General features: G+C 42.6%; 1 protein-coding gene across 6 annotated transcripts in view; it reads left to right on the top strand.

The window, feature by feature from the left end:
• The first annotated feature begins 1,446 nt into the window (after positions 1 to 1,446).
• The window catches only part of SH3BP2 (SH3 domain binding protein 2), a 38,411-nt gene continuing 18,832 nt past the window's right edge, over positions 1,447 to 21,025 (top strand). The window contains exons 1-2 of one of the 6 annotated variants that reach the window (XM_052683052.1): positions 1,447 to 1,545; positions 15,626 to 15,656. Coding sequence is in view for 3 of the 6 variants with exons in the window: in XM_052683051.1 (XP_052539011.1) it covers positions 19,470 to 19,579 (110 nt within the window). In the remaining 3 variants the exon portion in view is untranslated. Of the gene's footprint in view, positions 1,546 to 15,625; positions 15,657 to 19,186; positions 19,580 to 21,025 lie in introns of those variants that run through there. The other 5 variants (XM_052683054.1, XM_052683053.1, XM_052683051.1 and 2 more) reach the window with 5 other exon arrangements.

Raw genomic sequence — 21,025 nt, forward strand, 5'->3', positions numbered from 1 at the left:
TTACCATTTCGTGGTGTTACACAGCTGTGATTCTGAAAGGCATCAGGCACAGCCTTTCCAGGAGGAATAAATGAGTGTTCCTGTCCTCTCAGCTGGAATGCTGCCTGCAATTTTGATCACACAGAGAGCTTTTCTGGTCCAAAAAGAAAACTCAGCTGAGAAGAGAGCGGAGAAGGGCCTCATACCTTGTCACAGTGTGCATAAGGGCTTGTCAGTTCAGCTTTCAGCTTGGGGATGGGGAAAGTTTTCCTTGCTGAGGATCAAATGAATTTTTCTAACATATTTGGCAGGCCACACATTGACATGCTCTGCTACTCTGTAATAACACGCACTCCCTGTGTCACTGCACACAAGCCACTTTCCCACTTGCTATCTTCCTATAGGGTTACATTATACAGCCTGCCTGCAGTCGTTTACAGCTGTCTGTCTTCATGCAGCAGAACACTACAGCCAGGGTAAGGCTGGTGCTGCTGCAGCCAAGATTTCTGTTGTGGGAAAGGTTAAGAAACATCATTTTCCTTAGGCTCTGCCAGTGCAATTACTCCCTTATACTCGAAAACAAGATTTTTATTTACTTAAAGTCTCCTGCAAATCCAAGTGTAGGTGTTTACAGCACAATGCTTCATCTATAAATCCATCAGGGCTCAATGATAAACTGCATTTCCTAGCCAGCTTTTGGTAGTCTCTGCTGTACTTAAAACACAGGGCTTTATTTCACAGACCAAGAACCATTTTTTCTCTCTTCAGAAGAGGGATTGATTCTTTGCGCTACTTCATACTTCAAAACTTTATGAACGATGAAGAGAAACGCTAATAAATAGCATTCATGGGAAATACCGCACCGCTGTGTTTTCTGACCACAGAAACCATTTTAATGCCACTGCAAAGGTTAAAGGCTTTAAAACTAACTTAAAATATTGGCTGAGTAAAGCTGACTGAACTTCATTCATATAGATCTGCAGAATTATGCAAAGAACAAGGTTTTAGACTGGGGACGTTGCTTTATTAAGTGCGGTTTTTCTGTTACATTCTCGTTAAGGAAAGTAAATGGAGCTAAAGCTGAGCACTTTGTATCTCCCAGGGCTGTTGGCCGTGAGCTGCTCTCTCTCGAGTCCTGCGGGACTCCGGCATTGGCGTCCAACCCCGCCCAGCCACCGCTTCCCTGGCGGCGGAAGCAGAGCGTTCAGGCTGCCCAGGGTCCTGCGGCCGCCCCATCCCCACAGGTACTCAAGGCCGGGTTTGATGGGCCCTGGGCGGCCTGAGGTGGCGGGGGCACCCAGCGCACGGCGGGGTGGGACCGGGCGGGCTGTGAGATCTTTCCAACCCGAACAGCCCTGCGTGGCTTGCGGTGGCCGAAGGAGGGCGGTGCGGTCCCGGCGGCTCCCACCAGCGGAGGGAGGGGAGGACGGAGCGCGGCCGGGCCCGCCTCGGGGCGGCCCGCGGCGGCAGGTGAAGGAAGGGGCGGGCGCTGGGCGAGGCGAGGGCTGTGGAGCCGGGCTCGTTGGAAGCGGCCGCCCGCGGAGCTGAGCTGCAGCCGCGGCCGAGGTAAGAGCCCGCTCCTCGCGGCGCCTCGGGACGGGTTCCAGGGCAGCGGCCGTTCCCGCTCTCCTTCGGGACCCGGCGTTGCGGTGCCGGGGAGGTGCGGGAGCCCTCGTTGCCGGCCGCGAGGGTGCGGCTGTCGGCGCTCCGTGCCCATGCTGCTGTCGGTGCGGGTCGGAGGTCGGTTCGGCAGCGGGAGCCCTCGGGTGAGACGGTGGAAGGGCTCTCTGGGGAAACGTATGGCTGCTTCTCGTTGGGAGGGGAGAGACGAGAGAGCCATGCTGCTTCCCGGCGCCTTCGGTGCGGCGTTGTGCTGTGTTGTGAGCATCAGGATTAGGTTCTGGCGTCTTCCCGATCGATTGTGCAGAAGGATGAGACAGGGCTTCTTCGCGATGGATCGCAGGTTGCAGTGCGGCTTTAACAGCCATCTGCTGAATGTTACCATCTTCAGGCTCCTCCAGACCTGACGTGGGTCGTGCTGCCTTCTCTCTCTGGGCTGTAGTTCCCGTTCAGCTACAGGTGGTTGTGCACATCGTGGTTTTTATTTCTTGTGTTTGTAAGGAGCGAGAGTCGGCTTGCGTTGATTTAACTTGTCCACTTCTGTCCTGCAAGCGGTCACTGCAAATCAATAGTAACTCAAGTAGCACCGCTGACCTGAATGAACTGTGGAAGTGGGTTCACGATTCTTTTCTTTCCAACCTGTCTGCCAGGACCTTTGCTGCAGGACCTGGTGATGCCAGCAGACAAGAAGTTGCAGTGGGGTTGAGCCTCGTCCAATTGCTGGCAGGGTGCTCTGAGCTTCATCCAACCCCATCTGACAGGCAGGTGCTGCTGACAGAGTGCTCTGAGCCTCTCTGCCTGCCCTGGGCATGGGGGGACTTCAGGTTCCCGTGTGAAATCAGTTGCATTGCACTGCTACATTTCCCACTGCAAAAAGCAAATTTCCACTCTCACTCAGCTCTCAGTGGTTTATGGATATGGGGAGAGGGTATGAAATACATTAATGTCTGACGAATTGCATGCACCTTCTGTTCATTCCTGATTTTATTTGTGCAGGATATGCATAGCTGGAACCTCTGCAGTTTATTTCATTCAGATATCTCCTTTGTACTACAGGCGAAAGTGAACTTGCTGTTTTGCTTTTAGACATAATGCATGTTTCTTCCCCTTCCTGTTGCTGAATTTTGAAGCCATCTTGCTGTTGCAAGAGAGCTGATTAATAAGTACCTCTTGCCAATATTCCATTACTGAGGAGTCAGTACTGGGTCAGCTTAGCGGTGGGTTAAATGCTGTTTCCTGTTTGCATGTTTTTTGTTTTTAAATCTCCCAGCTCTCCATAAACCTTTCCACAAAGCATGACAAATTTCATAGTAAGAAGTCCAGAAAGCAAAGAGCTTTTTTTTTTTTTTTTTTAAAAAAAAAAAAAAAAGAGTTATGAAGAAGGAAGATACAGAGATGCCAGTTCTGGAAGAGACAGTTTTCAAACCATTCGGAATGAATACTCAAAGATAAAGTCTTGCAGGCCTTGCACCTCTGGTAGGACTATCCAAGCAAGAACATTCTGATCAGCTGTGGAACTGGGAGCTGCTGCAGGCAGAGGCACCCTTGGAATTGGAGGCTTTTCAGACCATCCTGCAGTTGTATTTTTCTTGGTAGGAAACTTCAGGTTGGCCTACAGAGAAAGAGGTAGTGTGAAAAGTCTCCTCCTTCAATTTTTTACTGAAATAGACATGTAGTTTCCTTTAGTGAATATCTGAGCATGGTGGCCACTTTGGTAATGAGCAGTAAGTAGAAATGGAAACTCATTAAGACTATTGACTTGCTTCCGAAAATATTGAATGACAAACACAAATGATCAAATGTATGTACACGTTCTGCTTTATACATTGGCCATTTCTACTCGATGAAGTTGCATGGTGTGCTTTTCAACTTGTAGCCCTCAGACTGTTTGTGTGTGTATTGCTCTGCAGTACGGTACAGTAAGATTGCAGTACTGGAGGGGTATGAGTTGTGAGTTGAGAAACTGACCTGGTGCTGGGGCATCTTCCAGGTGTCAGGCAATGGGTAACTCTCACTCTTGTTAAATCATCCAGCCATTTCTTGTGCTGTTTGGAGTGTGCAACCCTGCAAGCACTGTGTCAGTTAGTTGCTGTTGGCTAAGCCCTGGTCTTAAAAGTGCTTGCAGATGTGAGTAAGCCCCATTACTTGGAAAACCGTTCATCTGTATTGCTGTAGCATGAGGATCTTGGCTTGTTACTGCTACCAGACCTTGAAGGAAGCTCAGGCTCTCAGCAGAACTGATGGATGGCCCTGTAAATAGAAGGGTGAGCTCATGGGATTGATCTGGGGATTTGTTGAGTCAGTTGGTCTGTTTATGTTTGAAAGTATTGATACAATGATCCTGCCACAACGCCTTCAGTCTTTCAATGAGGATTTCTGAGGCAGGACAGAAAACCACCTTTTAGATGTCTTTTCCTCTTGTGCATAGCTGGGCATTTCCCTGGCCTTTTTTAAGGTGAGCTTATTCTATCAATGCACTTCCTGATGACATTGCTTTGTGTTTGAGCCTGTGGTGCAATGGAGCGGTGTTGGACAAGGAGGTAGGAGCCTGGGCTCAGAGAACTTGAGGCAGCAAGAGAGAGACAATGTGTTTTCATCAAGACAGTACCAAATGGAGCGTGCATTTTTTACATTGTTTTTCATATATTGATATGTCATTGCCAGTTCCTATTATATGTATGGAACTTTGCTAACTTTCTTGTTATAAAGCACTCATTGTGTGCCGGAATGTCTAACAAGTTGTGCTTTCTGCAGTGTTTTGAAGAAGGACCTGAAGGCACTGAAGTTCTGGTCAGTTTTGGCTGTTGTTTTAAGACTTAAGGTATTACTTACCCTACTGTGAACTAGAAGTGTGTGTTTCATGTACCTGCTTAGGGCAGGCAACTAAATGAGAGCACGCCACATCATTCTCAGCGTGCTGCTTTTTAAGAGCAATGTGCTTCTCCACAATATTTCTCCAAGACATTTGAAGGGCGTTTTTTTTTTTTCCCACTCTTACCTCTAATCTATGAACTCCTATGTTGAATTTTTCTCTTTTTTGTGTATTTTTTTTAATTAAAAAGAAATGGGACAAAAGAATCCGTGTTTCTTCTGAAACACGGATGTGAAACATGGCATGTGGGAATCTTAAAACTGTTTTTCCTCAGTCTGGGGATAAATTCTGAACAGGGCAAAGTAATAATTAGGGAAGAATGCAGAGCCGTGGCTTCTTAAGGAAACAAACCAAAGTGTTGTTCTCCCTCTATCCCAACATACCGATGTAACCGAAATAATCTATTTATTTAATTGCGTGCCAGTTTTTGGTAATGACCCAGTTCTTATCTTTTCCTAGGCATAATTGCAGTATTCACATGTATCTGAGCATCTCTGGCAGAATACTGAAAGATAATTTGCAGTGCAGGAATGTCAGAGAAGGAAATGCAGAAATCACATCTATCCTTGGCAGTGCTTCTCTCCTCAGCTCCCACAGGCTGCTTTTTTTCTTTTATAGAAAAACAGCAACTGGTTATTGTTAAAGCTTTCTGGACTTTTATTTTGCTTATGCTGAAGTGTGATAGTGTCTGATGAGCTGTACATCATTAACCATGTGTGACTGGGGTCACTCTGTCCTCGTGGGGCAGTGGGTGCCCTTGAATCATGAGGTATGTTCTGTCTTCCAGGGAACGTGTGTATGTGTCTTTCTAACTTTTCCTCCTCTTGTGCTCTTCTACTGTGAATTTGTTAAACAAGAAACTTCCCAATTCAAGCTAGGTTTGTATCCTTACAATATTGAGAGGTCAGTTTTGTGTATGTGTGTGAAGTTAAATGCAGTCACTCTGCTGTAACTTATAATAACACATTGTTGGGATTGCAGACCATTTCCTTGGATATGTTAGGAAGATGGAGTTTGGGGTTTTGTTCTTTGTAGTATGACTGTCCCTGCTGTATATTACAGTGTGGGGGCACTCGGATAACTGTGACAATTTCTAATTTCACATGGATTTAGGTGACTGTGGAGGCTTTTCCAGCATGGAAGTGGCTTTCGCTCACCCTTATGGAACACCTGGAGAGCTGTACCTGCACATAGCTTTTCGATCAGTTTATAAAACTTTACAGTAGTGCATGTTGATCATTATGATCATTGTTGGTTAATGATGTAGCATTATTTTTAACTAAACTTGGTGTACATATACAAAATGATCTTGTTTCAGCACATGGATGCACAAAAGACTTGCAGATATCACTGTAAAACACTTAATTGGTGTTCTTGCTTGTTTCAGTGCAGGGATATCTTACAATCTCTGAATGGAATAGTTAGCAAGTATGTTTGACTACGGCTGTTATTTCGTTATTTCATGCCCTTTGGCATCACTGTAATTGGACTACTAAGAGGAACTTGGATTCATGCCCTTAATCATGAACTTACCTGTAAAGGCTCAGCAAACAGGCTTTGTCATTCCAGCTTGTTCCCTCAAAACATGGAGATGGAATTTCCAGCAGAACTCATAAGGGAGCAACAGCTGGGCAAAATATTGGCTTTAATCAGTTTTTAAGAAGTCTGGAGGCCTGCTGCGTAATACTTCTTGTGTATGTGAATCCCTCAAATTTCAGAATTCTAATGTTTTGGCAGGAACACAAGGCAAGTATGCATAGGTAATGATTGAGCTCTCTAAGAAGGAAGCTTCATGTATTCCCTGCCCCCCCTTTCCCCTGACCACTGCCTATTGCTGTTTTGGTGTAGCTATAGAAATTGTAACAGTCATAGATTTGAGGCTTCAGGCAGAGATATAGGGGTTCTCTTCACTTTTTCCTTCCCTTGTCAAAATTGATGGTGTGACGAGGTTTGAAATTAGATCAACTCTTTGATTTTTACCAGTCATTTTTAGCTGTGCTATGCAGCAGTGCTGTATGTTGTTCACGTGTATGGAGCTGCACTGCAGTAATGCTATAGGATTCAAGCACTGCGTTGGTTTCAGTATAGCTGTGTGCATTTAAAAAAAAAAAACAAAAACAAAGCCAACAAACCACAGACTGACCTGTTCGTCTTGAGAGTGGAGTCTGCTAAAGGACCCAGTTCTTAGCTTTGGGATCACTGCTTTTGTGTTACAACACATCTTTTGTGTTACAGCTACCTTGTAAGCTTCCAACACCATGACTGATCACTAACCCCCCCCCTCCCCCCTCCAGTTAAGTGATTAGTCCCAACTTGCAGTAGAAAAACAACCCTGATGTTGGAGTTTGAGCTGATTTCCTCATTCTTGATCCTGACTGTACTCAGAAAGAAAGGCTGGGCATGCTGAGGTGCCAGTGTGCGTGTCTGGATCTGCTGCTGCCTTGGCAATCGTTGTTTTCTCAGTGTTGGAGGAAGAGATGATGGGAAGTGGGCTGCAAGACTTTTTGTGAAAGGTGATTTATGCAAAACACAGACATGACTAAAAGCAAAAGATTCCTCAGGTGTACGTGCCAGATCTGAACGAAGCGAGGAGGAAGGATAGTAGAAGTAGGCAAGAAGATACAGGATGCCTAAGTCTGGCGCGTATGTGCTCAATAAATGAAGTGTACTGGTTCATGGAAAAGCAGACAAGAATTAGATTGGGTTTAAATGGCCTGTGCTTCATTGTTGCTCTGAGTATAAATGCAGCTTTTCATTGCTGGGGTGAGCTGGAGCTGCCAGCACCCAAAGCTACTCTGCTTCAGCAGGTTGGAAAAAAAAGGCCAGATCTAGCTTAGCTTGCAGTCTGACTGTTTAGATGAAAACAAAAACCAACAACCCTTGGAGGAGGGAAATCCCACTTAGAGCATCAGTTTCCACTTTCATGCTCAGTTCTGCTCCAGACAAACAAGCTTTCTTCTCTCCAGCAGAATTTTTTGTGCTGGAATCAGTCAGCACAGTCAATTCTTACAGCACTGCAGGGCAGCATATCAGATTCTGCAGCAGATCCTAGTGAACGTTCAAGTGTTTTCATTTTCATTCTTCATGTAATAATCGTTCAGTAACAAGAAAGCAAAGAGTCGGAAGTAGATTGTTGTGAGTGCCTCGGTGCTGTCTGCTGGCTCATAAAACCAAAAGAGGAAAGAAAAAAGCAGGGTTGGGTAGGAAGCTTTTTTCCCCTGTTCTATTTTTACTTTACTGCTACTGTAGTGATAGAAATTAATCATCATTCTGGAAACAGTCATTTTTATGAATATTTGCATATTTTCCTCTTAAATAAATGATAGTCTGTTGAGGAAGGAAAAAACAACGCAAAGCTCATTTTGATTTTGTGTCTCATGAACTGCGATTTGGGGGGTGATACAATGCTGTAGCTACAGAAGTAGGAACAAGATTTGATCCCCAATTTCTTCCCAGTGTTTGCATGCAAATCTTATTTCAAATAAAAACATCTTTCAGATGGTCATTATTGCTTTTTACCTCAAAGTGCTTCACAGAACTTGAGGTACTTCCTAACACTTTGACGTACACAAGGGACAGTCTCTCTATTGGTATTTTCATACCATATACAACACTTATTAAAATTCTTCTGTGAAATAAGTTTTGGTTTAAATGTTCTGTCCTTGAAAATTTCACCTCAAATTTATAGTTCCCCTCTGATTTAGCAGAAGTTGTTGCCCATATGTGTGTGAGTGCTGAGCTTAGCATCCAGATCAGAACATAGCCTGCAGAGCTAGGCTATGCAAGCAGCACAGGCTTAAAATATTAGTCTCTAATCTTGTGACAACCCTACTAACAAGAGTAAATTATTACCCTAATGTTGCTTAATAGTAATTCTATTACAACATGTCCCAGAATTGTTTTTCTCCTAGATCAAGGTGGAGTTTGTTTTTACACTGTGAAGAAACAAAGTCTCATCAGGCAGACACACTGTTTTGACCTAGGCGATGTGATAAACTCTATTTTTTTCCCTTATGTTAATGGCATTAACAATTTTTTTTTCCCTAAGTGAAACTGCACATTTCAGATATATAGGTATGTGTGAAAGCTGCTGTTCCTTTCTTTGTTTTATGTATCTTCCTATATATCAAGGAGGATGAATGTTCTTCTGTTCTGTCACACTAATAATGCAGAGAAAAGCTTAGCATACAGAAAAATTGCCTGAAAGTCTAAAAGTCCTATTGACAGTGCTTCAAGTTTTCTAGATCAAGACTGATCTTATCTGTATACTTGACTCATCAAAATGAGGCACTTTGAGCAGTGTTCAGGCAAAAGGGTGACCTGATTTGCACAGCTGCTCAGCATTTGTGACATTCAGTGCCTCTCTTCAATTAAATATTTAAGCTTTACAAGTAATTTTTCAGTCAGTTGATTTCCACAGTTGTGGCAAATAGTTGTGTTTCCCAAGTACTGCACAGCTTTAACTAAACAGTTCTGTGAGCAGAGAGGGGTTTGTGTGTGCATGTTGCATGGGGAACAGGCTTTCTGCTATGCAAGTGAGCATACCACCTGTAAGAGCATGAGACAATCTTTCATAGTCTTATTTGGAGCCTGATTTCCAACTGGAGACTTGCATTTAACGTAAATAAGCTGGGCTTAAAGAGTGGTGTTGAATGGAGTTAAATCCAGCTGGTGACCAGTCACAAGTGGTGTTCCTTGGGGGGAGGTATTGGGGCCTGTCCTGTTCCACCTCTTTATTGATGACCTGGGTGAGGAGATTGAGTGCACCCTCAGTAAGTTTGCAGATGACAGCAAGTTGGGAAGAGCTGCTGATCTGCCTGGGGATAGAAAGGCCCTGCAGAGTGGTCTAGAGAGACTGGATCGCTGGGCTGAGGCCAATGGGATGAAGTTCAACAACACCACTTGCTGGGTCCTTCACTTTGGCCACAACAACCCCAGGCCTGGAGCAGAGTGACTGGAGGACTGTGTGGAGGAAAAGACCTGGGGCTGTTGGTTGACTCTTGGATGAACATGAGTTCCAGCAGGGTGCCCAGGTGGCTAAGAAGGCCAACGGCATTGTGGCTTGTGTGAGATACAGTGTAGCCAACAGAAGCAGGGAGGTGATTGTCCTCATGTCCTCAGCCCTGGTGAGGCTGCAACTCGAGTACTGTGTTCGTTTTGGTGCCCCTCATTACTAGAAAAACGTGGAGGCCCTGGAGTGTGTCCAGAGAAGGGCAACAGAGCTGCGAGGGGTCTGGATCACAAGTCTTATGAGAAGTGGCTGAGAGAACTGGGATTGTTCACTCTGGAGAAGAGGAAGCTCAGGGCAGATCTTATCACTCTCTGCAACTCCCTGAAGGGAGGTTGTGGTGAGGTGAGAGTTGGCTCTTCTCCCATGGAATTAGCGAGAGGACCAGAGGGAATGGCCTCAAGTTGTGCCAGCGGAGATGCAGGTTGGATGTTAGGAAATACTTCTCTGAAAGAGTGGTCAGGTGGTGGAGTCACTGTCTCTGGAGGTGTTCAAGAATTATTTGTTGTACTGGGGATATGGTTTAGTGGGGAGATATTGATGATAGGTCATCGGTTGGACTGGATGGTCTTAGAAATCTTTTCAAACCTTGGTGATTCTGTGTAAGTGAATATACCCAACAGAACAGTAACCAAAAAGGGTTTTTGTAGGAGCTCAAATACCCCTTGCAGAAAGGGTGAAGAGGTCTTGCTCTGAGGTTAGTAATTCACTCCAAAGAGCAAACTACATAGCAGAGTACCTATGGGATTTTAGCCAATAGAATTGTGGTCGTGGATTTAGGAGAACCTATGCAAATAGTAGTCTGGCCCAACTTCATCCTGGTCCCAAACTTATCCCATCAGTGAGCTTGCATAGGTCCTTCTATTCAGGATTAAATAAGCACAGCAGGCTGCTGGGGTTATGCTAGGTAAGTACTTAACGTGTGACTGTGCAGTGGGGGAGGGAGTGGGAGAAATGTGGAAGAGAAAGAGGAATACCTCAAGTGTACTTCTCACATTAAGCTGAGAGAACAGAGGTAGAAAGTGTAACTGTTCTCCATCCACTTATAGAGGAAATTATTGTATTCATTAGTAGCCATTATGGGAAGGACTCACAGTGAAATTCTTTTTTCCCTCTGAGCTCAAGGCTTCGATGAATCATTTTTTAAAACTTTTTCCCCCCAGGAAGAAAAAAAACAAACTCTTATTTCTGTGCCTAGGCAAATATCACAGCTGTTGTGAAGGTGGTTGTAGTCCGTAAAGCGAGTGATCTGAGATCTGAAGGGATAAACTGAAACATTGTTAGAGAACGTGGGTTTGCTGAATGTCACATACTTTGCTTTGAGGTACAGATAACCTCTCCAATAATAATGGAAGTGGTGCTGATAAGATACAATGCTGCAATTCTGAATGTGCATAATACTAAATGGCATCCAAGTGATTAAGTCCTGACAGTATCTGTTGTGTTGGCACTGTGCTGACTGTGCTGCTGCTGCCAGAGCATTCCTGCCCAGCACTGTGCATCCTTTCTGCCACAGAGGAGAGCAGTCCACGCTTCTGCTCCCTGCAGGCTGGCAGCAGTTCTGCCTGGCGGAGTTGGTCAACGTGTGCTTCATCAGCCCTAGAGGGATGGGAGGAGGTACAGGGTTGCCTACGTAAGGGGAAGGGTGCAGTGTTTACACCATGTTGTGGCATTGCACTGTGGGGTTTTTGGCTCCCCAGCAAAATTGAGCTGGCAGGTGGCAAGGGATTAGTGAGAATGCTGCTAATTCCTAAAGATGTACTAATGTCTAATCTAATGGATCTGCAACAATATCATGCTCCTTTTCTTAGCTTCACACTGATAAGTCATTAATAAGTTTTTCTTCCAGAATGGAAGATTTTATTCCAAGGAATATTGCATGTTGTGGACATCTTATCTCATTTTTACTGAGTGAAAGGCAAGCGGAAGGGGTTTGCAGCAGTGTCTTTGCTACAAAATGTGGTGAGCAGAAGTCTATTTGCTTGGAACTCTTCAGCTGGCAATCCTAGCCAATCCCCTTCCTTTCTGGAATGTTCTTTTTAATTTTAGGCAGGAAGGAGAAAATTAATTAATAGTGGATCTGTGCCACTTCAGCCACTTTGGTCAGCATGCTGCGTCATTTGGCTGCCATGTCTAACTTACTCTATGTCATTTTAATCACCCTAACTAGAGGATACAAAGTGTATAGGCCAGCAGCCTGGGAGGAATTTGAGTACATACTTTAGTCACAATACTTCAGGTATTCTCTGTACTTTTCTACTTGTTGCTTATTTTTTTCCCCATCCATTTACACTATAACTATAAAGTGATGAGTACTTGCACTCATCACTTTTCCTTGCCAGTTACTGGTTCTCAGGTAGACTGCACAGGAGAGGAAAGAAGTGAACTTTTATTGCAATTGTCTTTTGTCTGGATTTAAATGTAGACAAGTATTACTGTGTCTTGTGAACAACTTGAGTTATTCTTTATGAAGTAGTCTACATTGAATCTGTAATTTATTATTACTACATTTTTTTTTTTTTTTGCAGGAAAGAGATCTTTGGAGGAGGAATAACCACTTCTTTGATATCTTAACACTAATTCTTGCTTGGATGCAAATAAAAATGGATGTACTTGTTTATATAGTTAGAAAAATTTGGCGCCGTGTTAGAGTTGGGCTAATCTCACCTCCATCTTTTCATAGTTCTTCCAAGAAAAATGAAGTAGCTATGAAGACCATGGTTTATCAGAGCTGTAGTGTTATGCTGCTTTTTGTTAAAGGTGTGTTTGTTTTTTTTGTGTGTGTTTTTTTTTGTTTTTTTCCAAAGAATGGGTTTTATTTGTAAGTACATGTACATCCACAATATGAACATGATGGAATGTCTTGCATTAAAGTAGTGGTGCACAGCTGAGCATCAGATAAGTGGAATGCTCCATAGGGCTGTCTGGTGTTTTCTGGAGGGAGGGAGAAGGCTTTCTGGTGAGATTAGCACACTTCTCGTACTTTTTAGCACATCTAAAGCTGACAGTTCTTAACATGGCTACAGATATAAGCATATTTGTAATACATATATACTTTGCTAGTTGATAAGCTCAATTTTTTAGAGGGTTTTGTGTGTAAGTCTGTGTGGTTTCAATGTTACATAAAATGTCACATTATCATCATGCTTTAAACAGTGTGCAGAAAAAACAGTTTGCTCTATTTTTCCTTCTTAAAGCTCAGCACCTGTAAATCTTCTCTGTTGGGATGCCATTAACACAAACAGCTGAAACTGTGCATCTGTGATATGCACAATCTGTGGTTTGATTTTGTCTAGGAGAGCTTTTGATGTATTACTGTACAAGGAGATGTCAGGTTTTATTTGTTGGTTTGGAGCAAAACTAATCCTCCTGACCCCAATTCCTGAATTCCTTATGAGATCTAGTTTCAGTTCTTCATTGTGTGCAGAAAGTGACTGTATGTCTCAAGAATAGCCAGGATGCGTTTAGCAGCAAGATACCCTATAATTATTGTGAAAGCTTCTGCTGGAGAGGCTTCATCACCCGTATGGAAGCATAAACTTGAATTCTGTGGAGTACCAGAGCTTGCATATGGAACAACGCTGCACAGACTCCTTGGCACTAATGGCCATTGGTTCTAGGCAGTGCACAAGGCATGAGAGTGTGCAGATCATAAGGAAATGTGCACTTGTGCCATAAGCAGCTCACTTCCAGGAGATTCTGGCTGCAATGTTGTGAAGGAACTTTTCAAAGAAAGCTTTTTGGGAAGAACAGCACACAAGGGTGAGATGGTCTTTGCAGCTCATCTTGCTAAGATTAGTGAGGTTGCTAGAGTGTGTTGTACACCATTTTTATGAGCAAATATACATTGGTATATATAGATTTATTTCATATAAACTCCTTCTTCCCCTAAAATCCCAGCAGTGCACGATCTCATGGTTACAGCTGAATTCAGCTTTTGTGCAGTAGTGTGAACTGGCAGAAATTCTTGCTCTCATTGCATTAAAAAAAAAGTTGCGTTTACAAAAGTGATGGAACACAGTGTGACCTTCAGTCCTTGTTACTGTAATCCCTACTCCTACCTGTTTCAGGTGCTTTGATTTAATCTTTGGTGTTTGGAGGTGGGAATGACAAAATTCTCCTGCCTTACAACATCCTTTAAGAGAAGTTTGTATTGTGATTTAAAAGGAAATTGTCATTGAAATTGGAAAAGAGAAACCTTTTTTCTGGAACACTTCCTTGAGGGTTTGGGCGCAGTGCTCATCTTTACACATTGAAGAGCTGTTGGCAAATATACTCTCTGACCTCTTTTTTGCTTAGACTTCAGAGCTCTTCTTGGCAGTGGGGACTGTGCGTAGTTGGACTTTTTAATTCTATAAATTACACTTGCATGGTTATTAGCTTGTTTTGAGATTCTGATTCCCAATCAGAGTTTCTGAGTATGAAAAGAGATGCTTCAGTGCATTGTTAGTTAGAAACCAGCACTATCTACTGTGTTGTACAACAGTAAAACATAGAAAAAGAGTCTTTGTGGTTGTACTTTGTCTTTAAATATTATCCAACAGCCTCCTTTCAAACAAAACAAAAATAGAAAATGCTTGGTTTTGTTTTTGCAGAGTCTGGCAGAAGTTGAGCTTCCTCTTTGGTGGTGGTTGCAGCCACTTGCCTGCATATTTCCTTAAATATTTACTGAATGCCACCAGAAGAGGGACGCACAGCTCCAAGGGCTGATAGATGACGTGACCAAATGCTTACTCTAAACCATGGCTTGCTGAGTGTGTTCATTATTCACTTAGTAACTTATTGGTGATAATTGGTCAGTGATAGAATTTTACTCATTTCACTTTTTCTGCTGATAGACAAACAAAAGGACTTGTTCAGTAAGCTCAATGTGTTTTTGTAGTTGTTTTAATATCCTTTTCCAGGAATGTTTTAAAATTACTTGTATTCAATAATTTTTCTACTGACTTGCATATACCCATGTGTGACATAATCTCTTTACCTGGCAACAGTAGTCCTGGACCTAAGTTTTGTTGATGTGTTGTGTAACACAAATGTTGAATGTTTTTCCAAAATGCATTAGTGTCAGAAATGGTAGAAAAGGGTGAATGTAAATGCAGGTCTCACAGATTTTTCTTTTTTCTCACTCTTAGCGTCCTTGAAATTGATTTCGGTGAAATTCTAGGAAAAAAAATGTATTTGCTAACAGCAGACTTCAATTTCTGTAATGAGAAATGCAGGCTAAATAAATGTACCTATCAGGTAGCTTTATAATCTACAATGTATGTTTTACTCTCCCTTGTAAGTTGCTAGAAGACCTTTGTTTTAGTGTTCCATGTACCAAAGGCATACTGGCTTCAATACTGAGAAGTAGTTTGGAACATAAGCAGAATTTATTTTGGAGTCCTACAGTGCTTGCTAAATCTTCAGTTGCAGAGTACATTGCTAATGGAATTGTATGTAAGTCGTTACAGATGAGCCAAGGAAATAAAATCGTGTCAACTGTAATTTCATAGAGAGGAAATGTTCTGCCAAGGAAATAAATAATTTGGGGAAACTCCCACTTTCAGGATATATATTTTGGGGGAACTCCCTTTGCATCTGTCAGCAGCAGAACTGTGTGCAGGAATAGGATTTGGTCCGTTGCATTTGTACTTCTCAGTTACATGATGATTAATGTTTTTTAAACTATGCTAAATTGTGCCAGAAGCACTTGCAAAGCATAACGTTTATGATCAAATCAAAGTCGGTATGTCACACTCTTGTACTTGTGCCAAGTTTATTGGGGGGAAGGAAACTAACAACAATTTACAATTTCGTTTTAAAATTGATATATTTTTCCTCTTCAGGTGCATTTTAGATACTGTAGACTGTGTGTGTGTGTATTAATATACAGTTCTGTATAGGTACATATATATGTGGAAATATATGTCTGAGGTCTACTTATATTATATTATTATAACTTCTTCAGTTCTTCCCCAGTAAGCAGAATGAGGAAATGATAGCAGAAGTTTTAAGAACTGTCATTTATCTGGCATTGAAAGTGGATTTCTGGAAATCCAGGCTTCATTTATTCCCCTTGTTACTGATAATGATTATTACTGTTGTTGTTCTGCAGGTCACCTGGCAGAAATAATTCTGATGTATGGTTATTCTCATTTTCACAGGGCTGCCTTACCTAGCAGATGAAGTATTCAGGTGAGTAACTTAAACTGGCTTTTTTACAATACGTAGTTGTGGAGCATACTGTTAACAAACGTCAATATATGAGATGTTTTCCCACTGTGATCTAGAATCTTGGTCTAAACTACATTGGCTGAATCACTAAAACAAAAGAGATTATAATAATCTACTCTTATTTCAAGCTATCTAGCCAGTAGAGCAGAATATGGTTGTCTTTCCTGTCTTACTATGCTACAGACTTTTACCAAAAGAGGTAACTCTCATGTCACTCCGAGTGGAACTTGACCCACCAGGATGGCTACTTGCTCTGGTGGAAGAGAAGTGGTCTTTGTGCTTTTCTTTTGGTCCTGTTGTTGGCTTGTGAATTTTTCTGCCTCATCTCTTGCTCGGTCTGCTTTTACATGCAGTCCATTCTTGCAGTTTCCTGTAAATTGGTCAGTAAGAGGAAGCTCTCTTGCTGCAGATAGCTCAACACCTCAGCTGAACCAGTACGTTAATACTGGTGAGGTTTGTATAGCATGAGATACATCTTTTATAGCTCTTGCTTTCGGTAAACTTGGGGTAGGTGTGGTTACTTTTGACCACTGCGAGCAAGAGCAGTTATTAACATTGGCAGAGATGATTGTCTGTCTTTCGCAAGCAGTGGTCCTAGTGGAGTGAGAACCAAATGAAAATTGCTTTTGATGTTTTGGTTCTTCCTAAGTGAGATCTCTTAATGTCAGAGAGATGAAGCGACTGCTTTTAGTTGAAGTTCTCCCTGAGCTGGATTGGTGCAAGGCCACACTGATATTATGGGGCTAAATAAAGGTTAGTAGTCTGAAAACTATATGCCAGCATTCCTTGCAAAACTGGATTTTGCACTGCGGAGGAGGACTTATGTATTCCTTTTTCACTTCTGTGACAGACGTGTTAATCAAACCCATTACAGTTTTGCATCTATTCGGGCTCTGCAGTTTGGAAGCACGACGCTTCTGATTCATGTTTGGTCTAGAAAACTAGGCTGAATTTTCATTCTGTTATATCAATGATCATCTGTGAAACACTCTTTGGTGGTTTTGGTGTGTTTTTGTTCCTTACTAGAACACCAGCTTGTGCCTATGCACATGTGTATTTATTCTCTATGACCATCTGGACAGTGTTAGAAATCACCAGAAAAATCGAAAGGGGATCTTGGAACTTGAAATGAAAAACTGTATTTGTGAGTACTTATATGAAGAAGGCATCATCAGAAAGATTAGAATGGAAAAAGTAATACTTCAGGAACATACTGAATGTATGAAATTTTAGTTAAAAATGAGACTGCAGAGCCCACAGAGCATTGTGTTACTGCAAACTTTGGAGGAGTAAAACCAACGTTCAAGTGTAACACTGCAGAATATCTATTCCAAACATCAGTCTGATACATGTACTCAAGCTCTGTCTCTTTTGATTGTAGCTTTTTTTTTTTTAATGAGGTGGAGATAAAAGCTGAAGGATAGTAATAATAATGCAAACTTAGAAGAATATGCTGGATAGCAGAGAACAATCATAACAGCAGAAAACAGAGAGAGGAAGGACTGCTTTCAAACATTCTGTGTTAATTTTTAATATCAGTTGCCAATTTCAACTTCATGGTATATAGGACAAATTAATTTCATGGAATCATGGAATCACCAAGGTTGGAAAATGCCTCCAAGGTCATCCAGTCCAACTGTCCACCTACCACTAATATTTTCTCACTAAACCATGACCCTCAGTACTACGTCTAAATGTTTCCTGAACACCTCTAGACGCTCAATAAGATCCCTGGGCAGCCTGTTCCAGCAACTGATCACTCCCTCAGAGAAGAAACTTCTACTAATCTCCAACCTGCACCTTCCCTGTCACAATTTGAGGCCATTTCCTTTGGTCCTATCGCTCATTACGCAGAAGAGCCAACTCTCACTTCACCACAGCTTCCCTTCAGGGAGTTGTAGAGAGCAGCAAGATCTCCCCCCAGCCTACTCTTCTCCAGACTGAACAATCCCAGTTTTCCCCATAAGACTTATGCTCCAGATCTCACATGGTTTTGTTGCCCTACTCTGGACATACTCCAGAGCCTTGATGCCTTTCTTGCAGTGAGGGGCTGAGGGGCCCAAAACTGAACACAGCGTTTGAAGTGCCGCCTCACCAGGGCTGAGTACAGAGGGATGATCATCTCCCTGTTCATACTTGCAACACTATTTCTGATACACGCCAGGATGTCTTGGCCTTCTTGGCCACCTGGGCACACTGCTGGCTCACGTTCAGCTGAGTGTCAACCAACTGTCCCAGGTCTGTTCTTTCCACATAGAGTATTCCTCCCAACTTGGTATCACTTGCAAACTTACTGAGGGTGCACTCAATCCCTTTGTCCAGGTCATCAATAAAGGTATTAAACTGGACAGGCTCCAATACCAACCCCGGGGGAGCATCACTTGTGACTGACATTCAGTATGTTACTTTTTCCATTCTGATCTTTCTCATGATGTCTTCTTCATATAAGTACTCACAAATACAGAGTTTTTCATTTCAAGTTCCAAGATCCCCTTTCGATTTTTCTGGTGATTTCTAACACTGTCCAGATTGTCATAGAGAATAAATACACATGTGCATAGGCACGAGTTGGATTTAACCCCATTTACCACCACTCTCTGGGCTCAGCCCTCCAGCCAGTTCTTTACCCAGCAAGGTGTGTACCTGCTCAGTCATTGACAAACTGCTGAATTGCTAATTCACAAGCTGCTGAAATGTAGCATTCTTTGCAACTTTTGTTGAAAGATTTGTTAATTATACCACTGAATCAGTTGAGTACTGTTGATGTTCTTATTAAATAGCACCATAACATTGTTTTAATATGCTGCTCTTTACAGCACACAGTAAGTGTGTGGTGCTTACTCTCTGCTTGCCCTTCCTGTATTGCCTGACCTGGAAGGAATCTATTCTGGAAGTAAGCTTTGCTCAACATGCTGGGTTATGTAAGTCTTGTCGATCATTCTGCAATATGTGAGTTGCTTTTGAACTTTCTGGCACAGTGTGTGTTGACTGATTCCAGACCAGTGAATGATCTGAATTCTTTTAAGAGCTCCAAATGAAAATAGTAATGTGTAGAACAATGGCATTTCTCTTTTACCATCAGCTGGTGATGCTTGTAGCATCGTAGTGTCCTGTAGCATCGTTGCCCTTGTGTTCTAAACCCATGGATAAGAATTCCATTTTCTTATGGTTTGTGTAGTGACAAATGTACAGACAGGGCTTGCTCTGAAGCATATATGTGCTGCACAGTCTTTGAGAACAACCATTTCGAAGTTAGTGGGTTGAAGACGGATGGACAAACTCCAGCCATAGGGGAGAAAAGGGAGGTGAAGGACTTAGCGTAGTTCTGTGGTGCGAGGCAAGGACCCGAAGCAGAGCAGCATTTGTGAGCCATGCCTCTGCTGGTGCTGCCTGAATGCACTGTGAGGGAGAAGGGCTACCTTCTTTTTCTCCCACGGGAAAGCAGCTGGTGGGAAGGTGAAGCAAGCAAGCACTGGAAAATCCCCCGCTGTGCCTCGCAGTCTCACAGAGGCTTGAGGTAACGCACGGCTTGGTTTACAGCCTCTGTGGGATATTGGGAAATCTGACAAAGACAGTGCTGCCCACTGACTCTGGGGGGAAACAGGAAGTAACAAAGGAAACAAGTCATTGCCTAGGCGTCCCTTTTGGCCACGCTGCAGAGCAGATGTACAAGCAGTCGGGGCACAGCTCCTCCTTTGTGTGCACAGTAGTTATCGCCACCGCTCCCAGCCTTTTTATACACAAAAAGAAGGGAAGCACAGCGATGTTCCTGCCATGCCTGAGAGGGGCTATCAGCTGCTAATGGCTTTGTCCTCGCAAAGGAAACTATCTTACAGTGAAAGCGTCAGCAGGAAAACTATGTGTCGATCAGGCGCAATGACAAGGTGAGTGCATGCTTCTGGCTTGTGTTTCTGTCATCTTTCCTCTTTTAAGTAGAGAGCAGACTAAATCTAAGAGAAGAGAACTGACTGGAGGAAAAATGCTTTTAACTTCTGCATCTTATGCAGAAAATGGCCAAGAATTGGAGGGGAAAAAATGAGGAGAGCGTTGTTTGGAAACACTCAGCTGATAAGAAAAGCAAGTTGAAGCAAGCTGAATGGAGTGAACTTATTTATAACATGCACCTCTGTCAGGCTTAGTTCTCTATTCCCCTTGTCCTTAAGATTTATTTCTTCTCACTGTTTGTGCTAAGCTTAATTCTTCTGAGAAACTATTGTGCAAGGGGCTGTGGGGAGTACTAAGAAATGCGATGTGTAACTCAGAAAAGTGGGAGAAACATGAAAGAGTATTTCAGATATACTGGGAATACTTATTAAATAATGGAAACAAGACCTGAAATTTTTTGCAGAAAGCAGACTTACAGATGATAAATATGTAGTTGGTTGAACTGGAGAACTCATTTTTGCGCAGAATTGCAGAGAGCACATTAGGAAAACTTCTATTACATTTCTCTGTATATGCAGTGCTGCCTTAGTTTTGGTTCAGCCTTTTGTGAATACTGAAATTTCAGTCATCTGCATTATACCAGGAATGCTTTCTGGTATAATTCTGCTTCATTTCTGTAAGTTACACGCATATTTAGAAGGAAATCCACATCCTGCTTTGCTTGGTTTTACTTTCAAAACAGTATTTAAAGATTAGATGATATGAGATATTATGGAATTAAAATTTTTCTCAGACATAATTTGCATGGAGACTCTTGTGACAAATCCAGAACAGGTTTAATTTTTACTGCAATTCAGGAGGCTTGCGTTTTTGTTTTCAGCATGACCAAAGGGCCTCCAGTACTGACCATAAATATTATTATAATAAGTGAAAACTTTTAAGACAACTTTTGGCAGCTGTAGGTTCAGCAATGAGGTTAATGCTTCTTTAGGCTTATACACTGCAAGGCGTGGGGATGATCACATCTGCCATATGTTCTGCTGAGGTTCAGCAAGGAACAAGGACTCATGGCTCTTCTAGGGTGCAACCCTTAGTTGGATCAGGCTGTATCAATTTAATCGAGCTGAATGCCAATAGCTCATAAGGCCAAAAGGAGTAAGTGTTCCTTCATAACACATCTGGAACAGATTATGTGACTGAAGGAGTTCATTCTGATACTTTCCGAGAAAGGTGTACTTGTGGGACAGGCTCGGACTGACAAAGTATGCTGCAGACTGGCTTGGTCTGCCAAACAAAGTCTGGGAGACTGGTTTGCATGTGTGAATTAATTACAGTATTGATTGTATCATGCTCAATAGTGTTAGCTGCACTGCTCTGTCTTTCAGAAAACTCTGAGTGATGAAGCAGTCCTATTAACTACTGTTCCAGTGTCTCACACTATGTTT

Source organism: Tympanuchus pallidicinctus, unplaced genomic scaffold (assembly GCF_026119805.1).
Source record: "Tympanuchus pallidicinctus isolate F22 unplaced genomic scaffold, pur_lepc_1.0 scaffold2, whole genome shotgun sequence".
Lineage (NCBI taxonomy): Eukaryota > Metazoa > Chordata > Aves > Galliformes > Phasianidae > Tympanuchus > Tympanuchus pallidicinctus.